The 22,987-nt window shown below is 38.4% G+C and overlaps 1 protein-coding gene across 1 annotated transcript in view; it reads right to left on the bottom strand.

Moving 5' to 3' along the window:
• LOC132401339 (collagen alpha-1(XXII) chain) overlaps positions 1–22,987 on the bottom strand; it is a 258,324-nt gene that overhangs the window by 105,775 nt on the left and 129,562 nt on the right. The window contains exons 6-10 of the mRNA XM_059983468.1: positions 19,909–20,184; positions 19,246–19,326; positions 15,206–15,304; positions 9,546–9,608; positions 1,397–1,450 (exon numbers count right to left, since the gene is read on the bottom strand). Of these exons, the coding sequence (XP_059839451.1) occupies positions 1,397–1,450; positions 9,546–9,608; positions 15,206–15,304; positions 19,246–19,326; positions 19,909–20,184 (573 nt within the window). The remainder of the gene's footprint in view (positions 1–1,396; positions 1,451–9,545; positions 9,609–15,205; positions 15,305–19,245; positions 19,327–19,908; positions 20,185–22,987) is intronic.

Genomic DNA, 22,987 nt, shown 5'->3' with positions numbered 1-22,987 from the left:
GTCTTCACTGCACTATAGTTACAAAATCTGTCATAGAATTCTATGATGGATCCAGTTTCAGTGACAGAGTACATTTCTTGGCTTTGCTTTCTGCTCTTATTAGGGGTGGAGAGTCACAAGTCCAATCTTCTCAGGTGTCCACCTTGCTATTGTAATACCCAGGGGAGTGTCAGAGAAAGGTGCCTGCAACTTGACTTGACTCCCATCGACTGCAAATTTAAACCCTTAGTATTGTAATCCCTATAATTCCAACTGAACATCTGCTAGTGAGACTTTACATTGGGATGGGGGTATAGGTAGATGATAACCCATTCATTTTATTGCAGATTTATACTACAATTGTATTAGATATTGAGTGGAAAAACATGGACTCTTCGCTGCAATGAACGACATGTGGTCATGTCATTCATAAAATAATTCAATTTGAAGTTTACCCTTTTCCTCAGAAAATACTCATTATGTAATCTCATTATTGTAGTTGGTCTATTGTTGGATTTTCCAACAGATGTGTACTCTTGCAAATATCAGTTTGCAATATTAAATAGATAATCTCTCAAAGTTCAAAAAGTTTGAAGTAAATTTACTATCAAAGTACATATACTTCATCATATACAATTCTGAGATTCACTTTGTTGCGAGCACATACTCATGAATCTAATTACCATAATAATAGACTACACCAACAAGGCAGGGCAAGCCAGACAACTAGCTGTGCAAAAAGAAAATAATGAATATCAAGAACATGAGATGAAGAGTCCTTGAAAGTGAGTCCATAGGTTATGAGAACAGTTCAGTAATGGGGGAAGTGAAGTTGAGTGAAATTATCCCCTCTGGTTCAAGAATCTGATAGTTGAGGGATAAATAACTGTTCCTGAACCTGGTTTTTCATCTCTCTCCATGTTGTTAATTAAGTAGTTTTATAATTCTTCTTACAAGTAAAAACAATGACAGATGTGCATAAACTTTCTTTTTTTTTACAGTCTCACAGCAAAATTTCTGTAATTGTTGATGAACGTTTAGTCACAATGTAGAAAATACAATATGTTATAGTCTATGAACAGCAAGGAGACATCAAACAAATAATGTTTTTAACAAATAATACCCAGAACATGAAGGGTAATTCCCCTACATTTCTTTGAATTGTGCTATAAGATCTCTTATAACTACAGTCTCTTAAGGAGGGTAGATGGCAAAGTATTAACAAAGAATGCATAAATGCAAGTGCAGAGACCTTTGATAATGCAGCGGTTCCACAGCATTGCTGAGTGAAGGGTTATTGTTAATTTATACTACATCATGGAACTCTCAAATTTCTAGGAGGCAAGAACACCAGATTACATTGAAAAGATGAATCACAAGACAAACTCCAGCAGAAAAAAATTGAAAAAGAACTTACATCTGTTCCAGGTAGACCTCGTGGGCCAACTTCTCCGAGGTCCCCTTTCTCACCCTGATTAACACAAAGAAATTCAATCACTTAACATGTGTCAAAGCTTCCAAGTGTACACATTCCAACACAAAAAACACAGTTTCAATTATTTGCCTAACATTGGTCAGTTCAGCAAACTAAAAAATCAAGTCAAATGTGACAAATCTGATTATACTTCTAATTCTTTTTCTGACTTTATTTCCTAAGAAAATGCTTCTAATTACAGAAGGCCCAATGATATGTTGTATATGTTGGATATAATACACCAGTTCCCTAAATTTCCCCGAGAAGAGTGGAAAATACTAACGTAACAATACTCTTTAAGAAAGAAGGGACATAGAATACAGGCTATAAAAGTCTATTTAGCCAACACTGAACATTGAGAATTAGTAAAATATGTTAGGAAGATAATAAAACATATGTAAAAATCGTAATACAATTAAGCAAAGTCATCACTATCAAGGGGAAATCATGTTTAATATATTTCTTAGCGAATATAATAGAGTGGTTAAAGAAGAACTAGTAGTAGTATATTTGAATTTCCAGAAGGCATTTAACAAAGTGCCACATAAAAGAAGAAATCAAGGGGCTGGATTAGACACAGGGTTTATTAACAGGAGACAAATAGGTCATAGAATCATAGAAACATAGAAAACCTACAGCACAATGCAGGCCCTTCGGCCCACCAAGTTGTACTGAGCATGTCCCTACCTTAAAAATTACTAGGGTTACCCATAGCCCTCTATTTTTCTAAGCTCCATGTACCTACCCAAAAGTTTCTTAAAAGACTTTATTGCATCCACCTCCACCACTGTAGCTGGCAGCACATTCCACGCACTCACCACTCTGAGTAAAAAACTTACCCTTGACATCTTCTCTGTACCTACTCCCAAACACCTTAAACCTGGGCCTTCTTGTGGCAGCCATTTCAGTACTAGGGAAGAGCCTCTGACTATCCACATGGTCAATGTCTCTCGTCATCTTGTACACCTCTATCAGGTCACCTCTCATCCGCTGTCGCTCCAAGGAGAAAAGGCCGAGTTCACACAACCTGTTTTCATAAGGCATGTTCCCCAATCCAGGCAACAGGCTTGTAAATCTCCGCTGCACCCTTTCTATGGTTTCTACATCCTTCCTATAGAGAGGCGACCAGAACTGAGCACAGTACTCCAAATGGGGTCTCACCAGGGTCCTACATAGCGGCAACATTACCTCTCGGCTCCTAAATTCAATTCTATGATCGATGAAGGCCAATACACCATATGCCTTCTTAACCACAGAATCAACCTGCGTAGCGTCCTATGGACTCGGACCCCAAGATCCCTCTGATCCTCCACTCTGCCAAGAGTCTTACCATTAATACTATATTCTGCCATCATACTTGACCTACCAAAATGAACCACTTCACACTTATCTGGGTTGAACTCCATCTGCCACTTCTCAGCCCAGTTTTGCATCCTATCAATGTCCCGCTGTAACCTCTGACAGTCCTCCATATTATCCATAACATCCCCAACTTTTGTGTCATCAGCAAACTTACTAATCCATCCCTCCACTTCCTCATCCAGGTCATTTATAAAAATCACAAAGAGTAAGGGTCTCAGAATAGATCCTTTAAGCCACCACTGGTCACCAACCTCCATGCAGAATATGACCTGTCTACAACCACTTTTTGCCTTCTGTGGGCAAGCCAGTTCTGTATCCACAAAGCAATGTCTCCTTATCCACAAAGCAATATCTCCAATTAGTCAATTAGTACTGATAAGGATATATATTTCCACAGATGAATTTGTCAATTAGTACTGATAAGGATATATATTTCCACAGATGAATTTGTTCATGATCCATAGATTGGTGGATTAGTGAATTATGAGAAGGACACAAAGAACCTTCAAACAGATATTTAAGAGTTCTGAGACTGGGGAAGAAATTGGCAGATGGAGTATAACCTGGGAATAAGTGAGATTTACTACTTTTGGAGGAAAAATGAAAATTAGACTATTTAAACAGAATTTGAATACAAAATGATTCCTGCAAATTACATTCTGCTATGGTCATCAGAACAGGGGTGTCTCATTGTACACATTGAACTGGTGCAAGTACTTCACTGCAGTGTGCCCCATGCTTTACATGTTGGACAACCACATATTGGAAAATCCAGAGACTAAGTGCTTAGATGCACAATCACAGAGTCAGCTGAAACAGGAGGGGGATAACTGTGCACAGCATCACCTGCTGGATCACTGCACTGAGCACAGGAGACAAAACAGGTATTGTCTATTAGTGCAAAAACAGAGTCTTTAATTGAGGGGATTCATTTGAAACTTCTCTACCTTTACTTAGTCTTCTAATAAAACAAACAACCCCCTTTACTGCAATTCACCAATAAACTCTAGAAGGAGCCCAGATGATACATCATGTTGCTTCCCCTGCAGCTTTGCAGGTCATACTTCACTGCTTATGAAGGGATTAACTTTGCTCCTTTTAAATTCTGATGAATAGCAGTTGATTCTATGCAGTCTGATTTCTATGCACAAACCACTTTCTTCAGAGTAGCTCTACTCTGTAAGTGTTAGCAATAGTCAAAGGCTCATAACATTTTGCAAAATGTAGTTGAGAGTAACACACATATTAATATATTGATGAATTGGCTATCAAGAGATGGGGATTACATTAAATTGCTAATATTTCAAGCCACTGGAGCCCAATTTTATTCAGCAACAACAATAAATCCCTCCTAAAGCTCATTTGGAGTAATGATGATCAGTTCAAAACAATAAACCACTGATCATCTCAAGATACAGAAAAGGAACCTGCAGATGAAGTCTCAGCAGCTGAAGAACATAAGAAGTAGAAGCAGGAACAGACTATTTGATGCTTTATTGCAAAATGGTATCAGTTATACTTATCATCAGTTGATGCTCTGCAGTGGGACACATCTTTTTATGAATAGCATTCCTCAATTGCTAGGAGCAATCAAATGTGGCCTCCACCCAGTTTTTCTGACAGGCTTGCAATTAGTATCTTTCAGATATTACTGCGTATGCAGCACTGGCAGTATACCCCACACTAGTGTGACTTTTATCTGCATATGCAGGACATCAATCCAAAAAACCTATTTCATCTTAAAGTATTATGCAATGTGATAATGAAATCAATTTCTAAGCAATAATTTTCATATCCCAATAATTCAAAGTTCAAAGTAAATTTACTATCAAAGTACTTATATGCCATCATATAAACCCTAAGATTAATTTCCTTGTAGGCAAAAAACATAATAGTATTGGTGAAAGACCACACCCAACATAATGGACAAACATCCAATATGCTAAAAACAATAAATTCTGCAAATACAAAAAGAAAAAAACAATAATAATAAATAAGCAATAAGAAGATGAGATTAAAAACCTTTGGAAATGAGGCCACAGGTTGTGGCAACAGTTCAGTGATGGGATGGGTGAAGTTAAATTAAGTAATCTCCTTTGGTTCAAAAGACTGATGGTTGAGAGGTAATAATTATTCTTGAATCTGTGAGAGGGAGGTTGTAAAAGTGAGTAAGAATAAAGGATCTGCCTTTTGATAAAAGCAAACATCATAAAATATTGTAGTCTTACACAGTAAGCCAGAAATCCATGTATGGATAGAGTGCCCTCAATTCAAATGACTGGATTCATTCTTAGCCTTTGTGCCATCTGTGTAGTATTTTCATGTTCCTCTGTGGGTGACTGAAACCACTGGATTTCCACAGGGAGCTTTGGTTTTCACACAGATACCAAAAATATTCTTGTTGGTAGTTTGATTGGCCACTATAACTTAGTCAGTCTGTTTGTTGAATGGTAGTACTGTATCTGGGGTAGTTAATACAAATGAAAAGAGAATAAAATGCAGTATGTGTAAATAGTCAGTCTAGATTCCATGGACTAATTGGTCTGTTTCCTTGTTGTATAAACCTATGAATGAATCTATAACACTATGCAAAATTGGAAATAGCTGCCAATAAAGATGAGGACAGAATCATACTTGGGCAAGATTATTGGTTTGGTGGGAATGGAGTTTTGAAGGTTCTTGCCACAGGCACCTGTTGAGGGATCTGTCTATGCCAGCATCACATCAGTACTGCCAGATGCAAAAAGAGGAGGGGCAAGGAAAGTGCCCTGGGAGTAGAAAGTAGATGATAATACTGAGTAGCAAAGAATAATCAGGAGAATCGTTTCTGCTCTGTCATTTTAATTAGTTACTTGTTGCTGTGATACAGTATCCATGGCATACTCTCTGCAGGCTGCTAATACACAAAGCACGTTAAGAAATTATTTCTTGGAAATAGATGTTATTCTGGTGACATACAGAACATTCAAGATATCACATCACTTTATTAAACTGAAGTTTTGAGCATAAATTAAATTAAATCCTTGTTCTTGGCAATGATTCATGTCAATTAATCCAGGCAGCCATTCACCCAGCATATGCCATTTACAGTATTGTTTAATATGATTTTAAAAGCAAAATTGAATTACTACTGCTGCTTTGAAATATAACAATAAAAAATCAAAAAATGATGACTACAGTTTTGACTTTTGCACATTTTCTCAGCCACTGTAACCACATTTTTTGTCCAAGAGGTTCAAAGTAGAGCACTTTAATTTCTCATGCTGAAATATTGGACACACCAAGCAATGCTTGGCTTTAGGAATATGATGTTTACTGATGTTGTGCAGTTGCATGCCAACAATCTGGAGCATATTCTATGGAAGTTATGTTTTCCTAATAAGGGAAGAAACTATTGAAAGGGTGGTATTACAACCTACATACGTCCAACCTGCTACAGTGTTCCCTAGGTCACATGGTAACTTTAATGCAAACATTCTTACTGGCTGGATTACGTGGCTTTTAAGTGTCTCTATAAATTGACAATGATTCAACATGCCAAGAAAATATTGGTTGAAAAAGTGAGACAATAGTGGGCAAGCCCATCTCTAATCTGCTCTCCACTTTGTCAGGGTCATACAATCACCCTCAGGTCTCAACAGGTACTTCCAATCCATCCTCCAGTACTCCTCTAATGGAAAACAAACTTCTTGTTGCACTTACCTTTTATAGTAACACTCCTAACTTTATGTTCACTTGCTAACCATTTGCAGCGGGGAACAAGGTAGAATCTGTCTTTTGACAAGCGTTAGATCAGATTTATTATCATTGACATGTGTCTTATTCTTTGTTCCATTTTGATTCATTTAAAGTTAGAGTGTGTGGCTTAATATAAGGGCCCAAGCATTCAATTATCTGTATGTCTTTGGTCTGTAGTAATAATAGGATAAATATTTAATTGCCAACTTCACCAGTACACTCGTACTTAAGTAAGATCTGATGAACTAGAGGACACTGCCTCGGAATAGAGCGGCGTCCTTTTAGAACAGAGATGAGGTGGAATTTCTTTAGCCAGAGAGTAGTGAATCTGTGAAATTCTTTGCCACGGGAAGCTGTGGAGGCCTGATATTCATGTACATTTAAGGCAGAGGTTGGTACATTCTTTATTGGTTGGAGCATGAAGGGATAGGAAGAGACAGTAGGAGATAAGAGCTGTCAGGAAAATTGGATCAGCCATGAAAAAATGCGGAGCGGACTCGATGGGCCAAGTGGCCTAATTCCGCTCATATGTCTGACGGTCTTATGGAATTGACATGGCCACTGCTTCTTTAACAAACACAATTGTAAATGGACAGAGCTCATCTTCTGTCTGAAGCTTCTCAGTGAGCCATCTGGAAATTTGGCAAATTTGTCCACTTTCATTAGTATACTGACCATATGCTGAAGGTATTCTACTATGTGTGATGTATTGCTTCTTGAAAAGTGAATGAGACCAAATAAATACAAACCATGACTGTGTATTATCTACTTAAAACCAGCTGCTTCACTTTAATTGGGGATTTTTTACATGGATGCGAGTTGGGTTTGGAATTGGTAATGAAAAAATTCCCTAACTTCCACACAACTGACAGCCTTTCCCCAGCTAACTATTCTTTGTTTTTCCATTCAAACTTCCACATATTCTTCATTTACACTGGAAAATCTGCTGACTAAATCTGCACACATGGAGTGGGGGCCATTCATTATATTGGGAAGAAATTGCACAGGGGAAGGAATGAGGATAAGTAATTTCCTTTTCAAATGTCAGATCATTTCTGGAGGATGACATATTGGAACACCCTGAGCTGGGCCAGACTGAATTGTGTTTGCCACTTACAGTGGGCTTCTACCAGAAAATTGCACTGGAGAGCTGCTTTGGATAATAGCAGCTTTGAGGGCAGCTGTGCAGTGAGCTTGGGAAGTTTGTCAGTTAACAAAAGAGGCGTTGCTTTTTGTTTAAGTAGTTCTGCTAATACCAAATGTTTCAAATACCATTTGAACCAGAAGCAATTTAATCCTGTAATTGATCAAAATTAGTTGGCTTCAGACTCATATGGTACCATTAAAAAAACATGTTCATACTTTCACCTCAGGGTAATAGCCATTTATGAATTCATGAAGCAAACAGACAAATAATAGGTGAAAAGGACTACCCACTTGGGGTAGAGGAAGACAATGAAATCAATGGATCATGACCAAAAAGACTGGTTCATGTACAGACAAGAAACATTGAGAAAAATGCAAAACATTAAATATAAACAAAACCATAAAGTGTGTGTTGCAGTTCTCGATATGTGAGAAAGAAAGTGGGAGGATTAGAAGTAGCTGCATAATTAATAACACAAACAGAAAAATGTCAGCAAAGAAAGTGTGATGAATAAACATTGCAGCTATAATATTTCCAAGCAATGGAGAATATTACAGAAAGAACGAGTGCCAATAATGGCAAAGAAGGGAATATGTCCTAGAAAGAAGAGAAAGTTATCCATTCACTACTTAAGACAGGGAGGGAGTTAAAAAGGTATGTAATTCTTAAATTATGTGCAAAATTTCTTCCTCAAAAATGATGCAAAATAGGACAGTGAGGTCTAAGGTGGAACGGGAGGACAGAGAATGCTGTGGATGAACAAATGATTCTTGAAATATATATCCACGTAACTTTATACTAACAAGGGTTAATAACATGGTTTAAAATTCACACTGTATGATTTCATTTATTAGCACAGAATAAAATTGCAGAGAGTTATCTCTGGAACTGTATACCACACTAGTTATGCTATAGGCTGAGCAATGCGTACAGTTCTGGTCAACATGTTACAGGAAGGATGTTATTGCACTGGAGAGGATGTTGTCAGGATGGATGGGAAAACTATAGTTATGATGAAAAACTAGAGCGGTTCAGATTGCTTTCATTGGTATCAGCAGAGTCACCATTGTGCCTAAGGTAAGAAATAAAGAAAACAAGGAAGCAAAAATTCAAAGTAATTAATAGAAGGAATAGAAAGAAGATGTAGAAGGTTTTCTCACCCAGAGGGTGGCAGGGGTCTGAAATTTACTGTCTGCCTGATCAGGAGAAGATAAAATACTGAAGTCATTCAAACAGCACTTAGAAATTGACTCGAAGAGCTGAGGTGTTCAGGGATACAGACCGACATAATGCCTGAAGTTCGGATTAAATTGGGTTGCTTTCTTTTAACTGGCATTGACAAGATGGGCCAAATGGCCTCCCCCTGTGTGTGGAACTTTCTACGAGTTTTGTTTCTATGGGAGAGATGGTTCAAATTATGAAGCAAAATAGATTACAAAGATGAGCTAATTGTATGTGCAATGAGGTTAAAGGACCAAATAGAAAAGGGATTAATTCAAAAGCCAAGAGGAGGGCAGCTTTTAGAAACACAAGGACCAATTTAATTACTGAGTGGAAAGTGGATTTGTCCCATAGAATTACAGATCAATATATAAGGACATTGCAGAGATGAAGAATAAATCAATTAGAAAATTAATTCTGTTGATAAACAGAATAGGCTGCAAACTGATATTGATGAAAATGGCATGAGGCTCTACAATTTTGAAACAAATGAAAATATTCACAAAGGTGGAATCAGCTGAAGTGAGGGGTAAGCACAGCAGAGGTTTAAGGAGAGAGCTTCAAAAATATAAATCCAGATTTAGTTACTTTAAATTAATTAGATTAAGGTTGAAGAAGATTTACCTTTTCACCAGCAGGACCGGAGTCACCTTTATCACCCTTTTGAGGAACACTCCAAGATATGCTCTGAATTAACAAAAGAGAATATGGGCATTACACTTTGGTGAAGGTGTAAACAGTTCTGTAAGAGAACAGCAGTTTGCAAGGTGCCTAGAAAGAAATAAAAGTTTTGTACACTTATTGAGAATGCCAAACCTATTGTGATGTCCAGTGTAACATCTCTTCCTTAACATTGTAGGTTATCTTACTTTAATCTCATTTACTGTTTGTGCTTATTGCATTTTCCATTTTAAACTGTACCAATAGCCTCACTCTGCTGTACTGAACTTCCCTGGGCACACCTATGGCCTCACTCTGGTGAATTAACCTCCCTATTAAACACTGCATTGGGATATACTACTGAAACAATAGGAAGATGGTTCAGTTCCAGAAATGTGTGACTAAACCAGGGCACAAAGGTTCATGTACTGACCTTCTATAATCTGATATGCCACACAGGCAGTATCCATATAAGATCTTTTGTTCTGTGCTCTTATTGAACACTCTTGTCATTAACTAACTTGATACTTGTTGGCTAACATTAAACAATGAATATATTATGCTATCAAAATCCTCTATCAAGGGTATATTAAATGGAGAAAAATAATCACTTTTCTTCCTTTTACTTCACAAACAAGAAAAAAAGGGGAATTATATTTGTTTGACATGCAACCCAGACAACAACCTGCTATGCCCATCTGACATTTAAATTATCCATTCATATTGTACTCATCAAGCCATTCTTACAAGATTTCAATGCTCAAGTATTTCACCTGCACTATTTTGCTTCTAACTTCATCCTTAACCAATATATGGACGTAACAGCCGAGTAGCTGAATTTTGACTATTTAACATCAGAGCAGCTTTCAGCTGAATGATGAATTACAGCATACCAGTAAAACTGAAATGAATTATGTCAACACCACAAAAAATAGAATCATCTGAATTCTCAAGCTTAGCTTGCTTATTTGATATGATCATGACATTTTCTATAATGGCTTTAACTGTTTTCTGAGCCAGTTCCCTGACTTCTTGTGTTTTTTTATCTCCACTTTAAACACACCTATTGATCTAGCATTCACAATCCACTGGGGGAGAGAATTCCAGGGACTCATCATATTCCATGAAACAAATTGCACCTCCGTATCTCACAACTATGTTCACTCAATCAAGACTCTAAGGGAACTGGGGGAGAGCTGGAACGATTCCAACATCTTGCACCACAGATAAATGCGTGGATTTTGGCGGGATATTAAACTGGAAACCTTCCTTCTCTGCAATGTGAACATACAAGAACACATGTTACTTCTTCTAGTTAAAACAAAACTTAAAAAATGGGGCATATTACACAATTAAATTTAACACTCTAGTCCTTCCTACATTTATGTCTTCATTGTTTCTAAGTCTCCCAATCGACACTTTCTTTTGCTGTTTCCAGGCCTCATCACTTCCAAACAAAAAAAATGTAAAATACTGTGAATCACAAATGTGACACAGAAATTCAAAAAAAATCAGAGCATAATGCCTCGAAGTAAGTTAAATATTCCGAAATAATGGTCTTGTAATACCTTTGGAACAAGACATTGAATTTAGAAAGATAAATATTTATTTTAATTAACTTTAAAAGTGACTGTCACCCTGAAACAAAGAACAACTTAATTGGAATTACTAGAATTCTCCTCATACTTCAATCCCCAAACACCTCCTACAGACTCTTAACTAATCTCTCGGTGATAAGCATCTCATTAAATGTTTCCCACATCCTACCCTAGGGACCAAACATCAATAACTGCCCACTTGACTTGTGACTTGCAAGAACATGTGTTTTTATTGGTATTGTCATGTGCAGAGCTACACCTGTCACTTGCAAGGGATTTTAAACATTCCTTCCTTTTTGTTTTACTCAATGAATGGCCAAGTGATGCCTCATAACTTGATGATTCAAGTCCAAATTTACTTCATTTTACAACTGGTTTCTTTATCAAAAAAAGTTATAAAAATCAACCAAAGCATCAAAATCAATTTACAACCAGTGTTTGCAATCAGATAGGATGTCTTCACAGATATTCCAAAGACTGCAGCACCAATTACAGTGTCTGTGTGCCTTTGTTACATTCCAATCTTATTAGATTCCTTTGTCTTCAGCCCATTACTTCTTCCATTTATTCCTTTCCTTCCTTCATCAATTTATGCTCACAGATCTCGATTTTGCAGATCACATAGTCCTGCTCTCTGATCAGATGAAGCACAGCAGCTACTGACAAAAGTGGAAATTGAGTGCAATGAAGTTGGACTTCACCTAAACGCTAGAACACCAAAGTACATGGTATTCAACTGCGATGAAGGTACTCTCAAGACCATAAAGAATGATACCATTAAGAAAGTCTTAGACTTCAAGTACCTCGGGTCAAGAATGATGAGCTCGGAGAAAACACAAAGATACAGAAGGCACTGGTGGATACCCTCCCAAGACTATGAAGATAGCAGTGTGGCTAATGTAGATGAACTGAACACACTGATGAGGGAGAGGGAGGAGTGGAGAGTCCATCATTGTGCCCAACGCCAGCCTCCTAGTCCTGAGTCGATGTAGTAGTTCCTTCATCACCCCTTCCTCACCCACCCACCTTCTCCCTCATCTGCTTTCACCTATCAATTATCACCTGTCAGCTTGTACCTCCCTCCCTTGCATAACCTTCATATTCTGGCTTCTAGCCCCTTCCTTCCCAGTGCTGATGAAGGGTTTTGGCCTGAAATGTCGATTGTTTATTCCCCTCCATTGACCTGCTGCCTGACCTCCAACACTACATGAGTTTGTGTGAATTCAGATAATCTATTATTAGTCTGAGCCTCTGATTTACTGCCCAGTAATACAATCACTACACGATCATACCCAAATCATAATATTACTGTAAAACAAAGGCCCACAACCTTTTTTTACACATGCCACAATCCCCCATAAATGCCCAGTGTTTATAAGAAGCTGAGGATGTCTAGAGGGATTTCCAGAAATTGCTGACATCCTGTGGGGCTACTCAGTATCATTGTTTATGCAGTATTATTAAAGCCTCATGAGCCATCTGCCCAAAGAATAGGAATCACTGATGTGAAAGATACTGGAAAGAAATGTGCAGTCAGTGTATGCTAGAACAGCAAATGTAAACATTTGTTAACTCTGTGTCAGGCATCGAGATGAATGCAGAAATATGGACTCAGAGAAAACAGTAAATCACAAAGGGAGTATCAATGTACTTAGAAAACAGAATTTGTGAATCTACAGTAACTTCTCCCACTCAAAACAGAGTACTTTTGTCAGAAATATAAAAAATGCAAAGAAATCGAACAAAAGAACTTAGAGAATGATGATGCTAGACTTCAAACATTGTTACCTTATATTGGTATCCCTTCTATTTCTCCCTTTGATGTGCTGAAACCCTTTTAGTATTATTTATTTATGGGGTGAGGGCATTTATTGACAGCCAGTAATTAGTTTTGAGATGTATTGGTTAGCCTTGAACTCAATAAACCATGTGGTAAAGATTATTTCATAATGTTGTTGGGTGGGGTACTCCAGGACTTAGACTTGATGATCTCGAAGGAAAGATGAGATATTTCCAAGCCAGGATGGCATGCACCTCCTATCCTCGTCTTTCAAAGTACTGGTTTCCTAGATGTTGCTGGAGAGTTCTTGTCTAATGCATCAATGCATTTTGAAGTTAGTAATGAGCCTTTTGCCTCTTCCACCAATTACCTCCAGCATATTACTTTATCCCAAACACAAGAAATTCTGCAGATGCTTACTTTACTGCCCTCCCTTATCCCCCCCCATCTTCCCCCCCCCCCCACCTTGTCTCGCCTATCACCTGCCTGCTTATAATATGCCCACTCATCTCTCCTTACTCTGGTTTCTTTCTCCTGATAGAACCATAGAACATTACAGCACAGAAACAGGCCTTTTGGCCCTTCTTGGCTATGCCGAACCATTTTTCTGCCTAGTCCCATTGACCTGCACCTGGCCCATATCCCTCCATACACCTCTCATCCATGTACCTGTCCAAGTTTTTCTTAAATATTAAAAGTGAGCCTGCATTTACCACTTCATTTGGCAGCTTATTCCACACTCCCAACACTCCTTGTGTGAAGAAGCCCCACTAATGTTCCCTTTCAACTTTTCCCCCTTCACCCTTAACCCATGTCCTCTGGTTTTTTTCTCCCCTAGCCTCAGTGGAAAAAGCCTGCTTGCATTCATTCTATCTTTATCCATCATAATTTTACACACCTCTATCAAGTCTCGCCTCATTCTTCTACACTCCAGGAAATAAAGTCCTAATCTATTCAACCTTTCTTGGTAACTCAGTTTCTCAAGTCCCAGCAAAATCCTTGTAAACCCTCTCTGCACTCTTTCAACCTTATTAATATCCTTCCTGTAATTCGGTGACCAAAACGGCACACAATACTCCAAATTCGGCCGCAACAATGCCTTATACAACCTCACCATAACATTCCAACTCTTATACTCAATACTTTGATTTATAAAGGCCAATGTACCAAAAGCTCTCTTTACTACCCTATCTACCTGTGACCCCACTTTTAGGGAATTTTGTATCTGTATTCCTAGATGCCTCTGTTCTGCTGCACTCCTCAGTGCCCTGCCATTTACCTTGTATGTACTACATTGGTTTTTCCTTCCAAAGTGCAATACCTCACACTTATCTGTATTAATCTCCATCTGATGAAGTGTTTTAGCCCAAAATGTTGACTGTTTATTGCTCTCCATGTATACTGTCTGACTTGCTGAGTTCTTCCAGCATGTTGTGTGTTGCACAAGATTTCCAGCACCTCTTGTGTCACATTAAACCATGGCAATTTTAGAACTTCAATACTATTTTTTGCTTACAAATTAGTTGTAAAAAATCGATCTGTAAAAGTTGGATTGTCACAAGATCACAATTCATCAATGGCCTAGGGGTGGAAAAAGACTGTTTACTTAGGTTGGTGTATGGGATACTCAATTTCCATTATTATTCTTGACTATTTACTGGCTTCTTAAATGTTCTGGAAACCAGGTCAAGACTATGAATCTTAATCTTGCTAGTGGTACTAAGAATAAATAGAACAATTTCTAATTATTTGTTTCCCTAATATCATAAGATTTATTTGTTCTTCCAGTACATCTTACTTAAATGGTATGAAAGTGCAAAATACTTAAAGTACAATACCAACTATTAGGTGACCCAAGTTTCAAAATCTACATGTACAATAAACTCTGTGCATATACAGTGGAGAAGTACAGTTAATCCTCAGACAGGGAGTAGAAAATAGAAAGCACAGTCTGAGCATAGTCAGCAAGCAATTCTGAGCAATGGTGTATGTGTGTGTATATAACACACACACACACACACACACACACACACACACACACACACACACACACACACACACAAACACACACACAAATAAACTTTCCCTATTATCTCACTGTTCTGAGTCAAATTCAGTATGTTGTGGACACAACTATATCCAACAATTTGCTGATCCTATTTCGACTGCCTTCCTCTGAAGTTGTTAAGGATCTCTATCAAGTAGTTAGCAAGTTCTAGTCCAAGATGACAGTATAGTATCCTCACCTTCCGACTCCCACTTCTTGGGTTTGATTGAAGAGATGGCCGCCTCCCAAAGTCCTCTGATGCCACCAGAGCTGTATAAAAAACATCCTCTGCTGAGCACTGAGGACACAAAGATTTTATAGTTTAATTATGGAGCAAAGTATCATTTATAATAATAATAAAACAGCTTTGCCCACATAGCTATAATCTTAATGGTTTAAGACTGCTGACATTACTCTTCCTTATGATACACCTCTCATCCAATCACTAGCAATATGTCATCATTCAGCCCCAAAAAACAGTCATTAGTTAGGCTAAAGGACCACAACAGCTTCAGTGCTTCAGTACCTGTGCCTTCGAACCTGTGCTTCAGTATTATTATTTTTTATTGAACACATGGTTAAGAAGGCCTACAGAACAGTTCACACATATCCACAATGTCAGGAGAATAATGGAGACACCTGTTTTGTTTTTGCATCTGAAAGGGTTTCCAGTTTAAATCCACAGGAATGCCAGAGACCATAATCCCATAATCCACAAATTCCCATGTTGGGTCAAGCAGAGATGTGGTGGGGAGAATATGGACTGCAGTCCTGAAGCCAGTGCTTAATCTACAGTCCCTACATGTCTAGCCTCTCAATGCATTCACAGGATCACTAGTTACAGAATATATTAATAGCATGATGGGCTATTAGAGGCAATGGCTAGTGGAAGGAGACTGTATCTTGACACAAACCTACAAATCACCTGCACTTTCAAGTAATTTTTCTTTCTGAGATTTGATGTCATTTAGCATTTAAATGTGGAACATTATAACTATGCTGCAGTTTGGAAACACTATAATATTAGTGGAATAAAAACAGAAATTGTCAAAATACTCAGCTGGTCAGGCAGCTTTTGTAGAGAGAAACATAATTAATGATTTTTTTATGCAGGGTCTTGATCCACATTTCAGGATAGGGAGGAGATGATGCATAGACGGAAACAGATTGGGGAGTATGAAGGGTGGCTAGATATGACTTCAGCTGATAGGTGAAGACAGATTGAACCAGGTGGAGGGAGGAGGCAGGAGGGATGAACAATGGGAGGAGGCAGACAGATAGGACTGTGTGTGTGAGAGCGGGGAAGAGGGAGGGAGAGAAAATGGGCACACAAACATGGGGAAGGGTTCTGCCTGAAATTACAAAAATCAGTGTTCACTATCATACTATCATTTGGGTTGTTAACCAGGCAGAATATGCTTTTTCTCTTAATCACTGGGGAAGGCCAATAAAATAAAGAACACAATAATAGTATAAAAGCACTATAAATATAAATACATAAGATAACATATACATAGATTGATTGTATGTCCAAAAAGTGACATGACTCATAGGAATATCTTTACGTAAGGTGACTGACAGGAAATGATCAAGTAGTGGTGGTTGGAGGGTGTGGAGCAGTGGGTTAGTGGGTGAAGATGCTGATTAGCTTTATGCTTGGGGAAAGTAATTGTTTTTGAGTCTGGTGGACCTGGCATACATGCTACATACTCTCCTCCATGATGGGAGTGGGACAAACAGTCCATGAGAAAAGTGGGTGGGATCTTTAATGATGTTACAGGCCCTTTACAGGCACCTTTCTGTATTTAGTTCCTTGATGGTTGGTACCTTGATGATGAGTTGGTAGTTTGGACTAACCATTGTAGAATATTCCTGCCTGCACTGTACAATTACTGTACCATGCAGCGATTAATCTTGTTACAATGCTCTCTACTGCTTATCTATAGAGTGATGAGAGTAGTGGTAGTCCAGCTCTCTTCAGAAATAGAGGTCTTGGTGAGCTGATTGTGTATAGTGTGTTCTGGGACAATGTGAGGTTGTGTGAGATAGGCACTCCTAGCAGTATTGGGAATAATGTCAGTTATTGGGCACTACAATTACTTTTACGTGACACAACAGTAAATCTTAACCACAGAACCATAGAACATTACAGCACAGAAACAGGCCTTTTGGCCCTTCTTGGCCGTGCCAAACCATTTTTTTGCCTAGTCCCATTGACCTGCACCTGGGCCATATCCCTCCAAATCCCTCTCATCCATATACCTGTCCAAGTTTTTCTTAAATGTTAAAAGTGAGCCCACATTCATCACTTTATCTGGCAGCTCATTCCACACTCCCACCACTCTCTGATTGAAGAAGCCCCCTCCAATGTTCCCTTTAACCTTCTCCCCCTTCACCCTTAGCCCATGACCTCTGTTTTTTTTCTACCCTGGCCTCAGTGGAAGAAGCCTGCTTGCATTCACTCTATCTATACCCATCATAATTTTATACACCTCTATCAAATCTCCCCTCATTCTCCTACGCTCCAGGGAATAAAGTCCTAACCTATTCAACATTTCTCTGCAGCTCAGTTTCTCAAGTCCCAGCAACATCCTTGTAAACCTTCTCTGCACTCTTTCAACCATATTAATATCCTTCCTGTAATTAGGTGACCAAAACTGCACACAATACTCCAAATTCGGTCTCACCAATGTCTTATACAACCTCACCATCACATTCCAACTCTTATACTCAATACTTCGATTTATAAAGGCCAATGTACCAAAAGCTTTTTTTACAACCCTATCTACTTGTGAAGCCACTTTTAGGGAATTATGTACCTGTACTCTGAGATCCCTCTGTTCTACTGCACTCCCCAGTGTCCTACCATTTACCTTGTATGTTCTACTTTGGTTTGACCTTCCGAAGTGCAATACCTCACACTTGTCCTCATTATACTCCATCTGCCATTTTTCAGCCCATTCATCCAACTGATCCAAATCCCTCTGCAAGCTTTGAAAATTTTCCTCACTGTCCACTACACCTCCAATCTTTGTATCATCAGCAAATTTGCTGATCCAATTTGCCACATCATCATCCAGATCATTGATATAGATGACAAATAACATTGGACCCAGCACTGATCCCTGTGGCACACCACTTGTCACAGGCCTCCACTCAGAGTAGCAATCCTCCACTACCACTCTCTGGCTTCTTCCATTGAGCCAATGTCTAATCCAATTTACTACCTCTCCATGTATACCTAGCGACTGAATCTTCCTTACTAACCTCCCATGGGGGACCTTGTCAAAGGCCCTACTGAAGACCACATAGACAACATCCACTGCCTTCCCTTCATCCACTTTCCTGGTAACTTCCTCGAAAAACTCTAATAGATAGGTTAAACATGACCTACCACGCACAAAGCCATGCTGACTTTTTCTAATAAGTCCCTGTCTATCCAAGTAGCTGTAGATCCTATCATAGTATTCCTTACAATAATTTACCTACTACAGATGTCAAACTTACTGGCCTATGATTTCCCAGCTTACTTTTTGAGCCTTTTTTAAACAACGGAACCACATGAGCTCCAATCCTCCGGCACCTGACCCGTGGATATCAACATTTTAAGTATTTCTGCCAGGGCCCCTGCAAAACTTATCAATTCATTTTACCCTCCCCTTTTCAGATTTGAGCTCTCACTTTAAATACTATGACCTTTTACTAGTGAAAATGAATTTTTCCTCATTACTTCTCCCATTCTTTTACCCTTGTCATTTCTTTAAATTTCACCTTAAATGTAACATTCTGCTACTTCAGCTTATATGCATCATTGTCTTAATTTAAATTGTGATTAAAATGATAATCTGACATTGGACTATAAGTTAATGAACATACAAATTAAGAGTAACAATGGCAGATTACTTGAACTTGTGTCTGCTTTGCCATTTAATAAAATGATCTGAAGGTAACCTCAACTCGATGCTACTGTCTATCAATGGCAATCTTTCACTCACTTGCTTAATAACTATCTATTTGCTGCAGTAGGGAAAAAATATTCAAAGTCTCGGCTTCCACCATCCTTTGAGGAAGGCAATTCCAAAATCCCAGTTCCCTTTGAGAGAGAAAAAAAATCACCTTAGATTTGCTTTAAATAGAAGACTGCTTCATTTCTGGTGAACCCAAGACTTAGAGCTAATGAATCAAAAGTAACTCTACTTTAATCATCTAGTTTGGAGAGAAAAAAACTGGCCTACTTACTAGGGCACCCGGAATTTCACAGCAGTTTTCCAGTTCTGCCAGCCGAGGGTTGCAGTAAATCATTATCTCTTGAAGGTCAAACTAAAGATGACAAAAAAACAGATCATTATAGTTTTCCTTTCCACTTTATGCCTCAGCTGGCTAATTTATCTTCATGGATTCTTCAATGTAATAACAATTAATCCCATACTAATTAACAGCTAATACTTGAATATTGCAGTTTTTAACCTATTATAACCAAAAATAACTCACAAAATTGTGCAGAAAACTGTTCTCCATTTCTTGTACTCATAAAGCTACACAGGCAATATATATTTTAAATACAAATCATGTGTTTTTAGTGCAGATGTTGTACATGGCGATAGACTTTTATGTTCACACAATGGAATTCACCATGCAGTGACATGGTCAGGTAATTTGGGAGTTAAAAGCCTGGTTAAGTAGCAATGAAAGTGATAATGAATGACTCTGGATGTGCTAGTATGATTTAGTTGCAATTTATTACAGAAAATGCAAGTTCTTTCCAATGACTGAAAAAAGTAATAATATTGGAAAAAATACTCCCAAACAAAACCAAAATAAACATCCAATAAATTCAAGTATAAGTATAACTTTATACACACACACACATTAATATCACCTCATCTCTCAGCAAATACTTACATCAACAGGATTCTCATCACTGACATGAAGACCAATTGCAGTTTTCCCGTGGACATCAATCTTCTCTAGGTCTTCACTTGGTTTGCTGTCGACCAGTTCACAGTCCTTGTAAAGTGACACCAACCCAGACTTCACATTAATTGCCAGCTTGTGCCACTGCCTGTCAAACAGAGAGAATAGTTCCCTCTTCCTGAACATGACATGCATGATATTTCCAGATTGGCTTTTAGCACTGTATTCCACCATCTTCCGACTTCCGTCAACAATAATGGAGACCTGAAGGGAGAGGAGGATTGTTGCACTGAAAATCAACCTTCAAGCCAAGGGAAATAAACTAAGGGGTATATTTACATTCATTGGCTGGGGAGGGGAAATTTCCAACCTTAATTGAACTGAATTTGATTTATTTTAATATGGGTTAAGAGCCTTTAATTTAATCAAACATTAGATGTGCAAACATACAAGTAATCTTCACTTAGTGGAGTGAAAAGAACAGGAAGGAATCATTCTAGCTTCCCAGAAATGACCAGGTTGCCAGCCAGAGCAAATTCAAAAACTACAGGATAAGGCATAGAAATCTATTCTGACACGTCTACACTACTACCAAAGAAGAAATGTTCTATGGAAAATATTGTTTTCAGAAGTGATATTAAACTAAATATAAAAATGTAGAAAACAAAGGTAGAAATATGCCATTGGGGCCCTCATACTTTGCCATTCAATACGAGTATAGCTGATCTTTAATCTCAGCACTAGCTTCCTGTAGTAATCCCATATTATTGAATATTTTAATATCTAAAAATCTGTTAATCTCTGACTTGAATATCCTCAGTGACTGAGCCTCCACGACTTCCTTGGGTATGGAATTCCCAAAGATTCAGTCCCCTCTGGGTAAAGAAATGTCTTCCATCCTGTCATGAATGGCTGATTCCTTATGTTAACACTGTGACTCCTACCGGCTGGGAGGGATAAAAAAAATCTGTACATTTTTGTGAGATCACCTCTCATTTTACCAAACTCAAGTCATCAACTGGATGTGCTTAATCTCTTCTCATGGCAGCTCTGTGATCCTACAAACTGACCTGGAGAATCTCTTCTGCTGCGAATAAATTCTTCCTTAAGCAGGGATATCACATCTGGAAATAATTATCCAGCAGGGTCTGAGCAGGGTGCTATAGAAGAGCAAGATATCCCCACACTTGTTCTCAAATCCTCTTGCAGTGAAGACCAACATATTATTTGTTATCCTAATGGTCTGTTGAACCCACATATTTACCTTGCAATGATACCTGAATGAAGACACCCAGTTCTCCTTAAAACAACTAAACCTTTCTACCATTCACCATTTCTATGTTTTCAGGCAAAGTGTATTTTTCCAATCATATTTTTCCAGTTATATTCTAACTGTAATATCCTTGACCATTCACAGACTCATCTGTATTTTAATATTTCATAGTGCATAGCAACATAGAAGGAAATAATTGTATACAATGAATTCCTGCCAACTCTTAGAGCAATCCCATCAATCCCATATCCCAACCAACTTCACAGTAAACTGTCCTCCCACACATACATGCCCATTAATAAAGTCCTGATTCTCCCACAGGCCACCTACACTATGGATAATCTGCAGTTGCCAATTGATCTAATGACTTTGATATACATTAATATCCCTCTGCTACCCCTCTGAATTCACCTCCATTTATCCTGTTCAGTGTTACAATACACACCCAAGCATGCCGTTGGCCAGAAAGAATGACAGTCTACGAATCAGTGAATTTAAATGAATCAAGGACAGTGGAAACAGACAGACTAATTGTCTTTGTTTTTGCCACGTGCTTGGGGATGGAGGCTGCCATTTTGTGAAGACACTCTGTCCTCCATTTTGTGGGCTTTTCTGGGATGTAATGTTAAAATTGTACAAGGCATTGGTGAGGCCAAATTTGAAATATTGTTTACAGTTCTGGTCACCAAATTATAGGAAAGATGTCAACAAAATGAGAGAGTACAGAGGAGATTTACTAGAATGTTCCCTGGGTTTCAGCACCTAAATTACAGAGAAAGGTTGAAAAAGTTAGGACTTTATTCTTTGGAGTGTAGAAGGTTGAGGGGGGACTTTAATTATAGGTATTTAAAATTATGAGGGGAATAGATAGAGTTGACATGGATAGTCTTTTTCCGTTGAGAGTTGGGGAGATTCAAACAAGAGGACATGAGTTGAGAGTTAGGGGGCAAAAGTTTAAGGGTAACACAAGGGGGAACTCCTTTACTCACGGAGTGGTAGCTGTGTGGAACAAGCTTCCAGTAGAAGTGGTAGAGGCAGGTTCAATATTGTCATTAAAAAAAAAATTGGGTAGGTATATGGACAGGAAAGAAATGGAGGGTTATGGGCTGAGTGCAGGTCAGTGGTACTAGGCGAGAGTAAGTGTTCAGCACAGACTAGAAGGGCTGAGATGGCCTGTTTCTGTGCTGTAATTGTTATATGATTATATGGTTATATGGCTTGACATGCTGGATCAATGTTTTAAAGCAGACACAATGATACTTCAGGTAACCTGATGGGCAGGAGATCATTTCCAAATAAGAAGTTATTTGTGAGATGTTCTTTGATTGTATGTAATATGCAGGTTTGTGAATGTTGAGGTTGATGCCTGCCTGGAATGATACGAGCACTTTGCTGATCAAGAACAAAGAGCCATAAATTATTGACTGTCACTTGATGGGAAAAGGGCAATAAATAGATGCTGGCTTAGAGGAGAGCCAATAACAAGGTGTTAAAGGACAGAAATGTGACCTGGGGCCAATGACTCCGGAATGTGATATTTGAACTGATAAGGAATGGATATGAAAGTGGATGATTTGTGTTTGCTGGCAGCAGTAACTTCGAAGAATAACCATCCTAGATACAAGTATGAGCAATCCTGTACGAAACACGTGGCAAGTGAATCGGGACAACAAGGAATGCCTGGCCAGCATAAACTGCTTTGTCCAGTTAATACCTTTGTTATTCTTTGACTATTCAGGAGAGTCAGGGATACTTGGCAGGTGTGCACACAAGGTATTTAGTGTATGAATTCCC

The sequence above is a fragment of the Hypanus sabinus genome, chromosome 10, assembly GCF_030144855.1.
Source record: "Hypanus sabinus isolate sHypSab1 chromosome 10, sHypSab1.hap1, whole genome shotgun sequence".
In the NCBI taxonomy this organism is placed as follows: domain Eukaryota; kingdom Metazoa; phylum Chordata; class Chondrichthyes; order Myliobatiformes; family Dasyatidae; genus Hypanus; species Hypanus sabinus.
The sequence above is the reverse complement of the archived record's forward strand: the minus strand, read 5'-3'. Positions and strand labels throughout refer to the sequence as shown.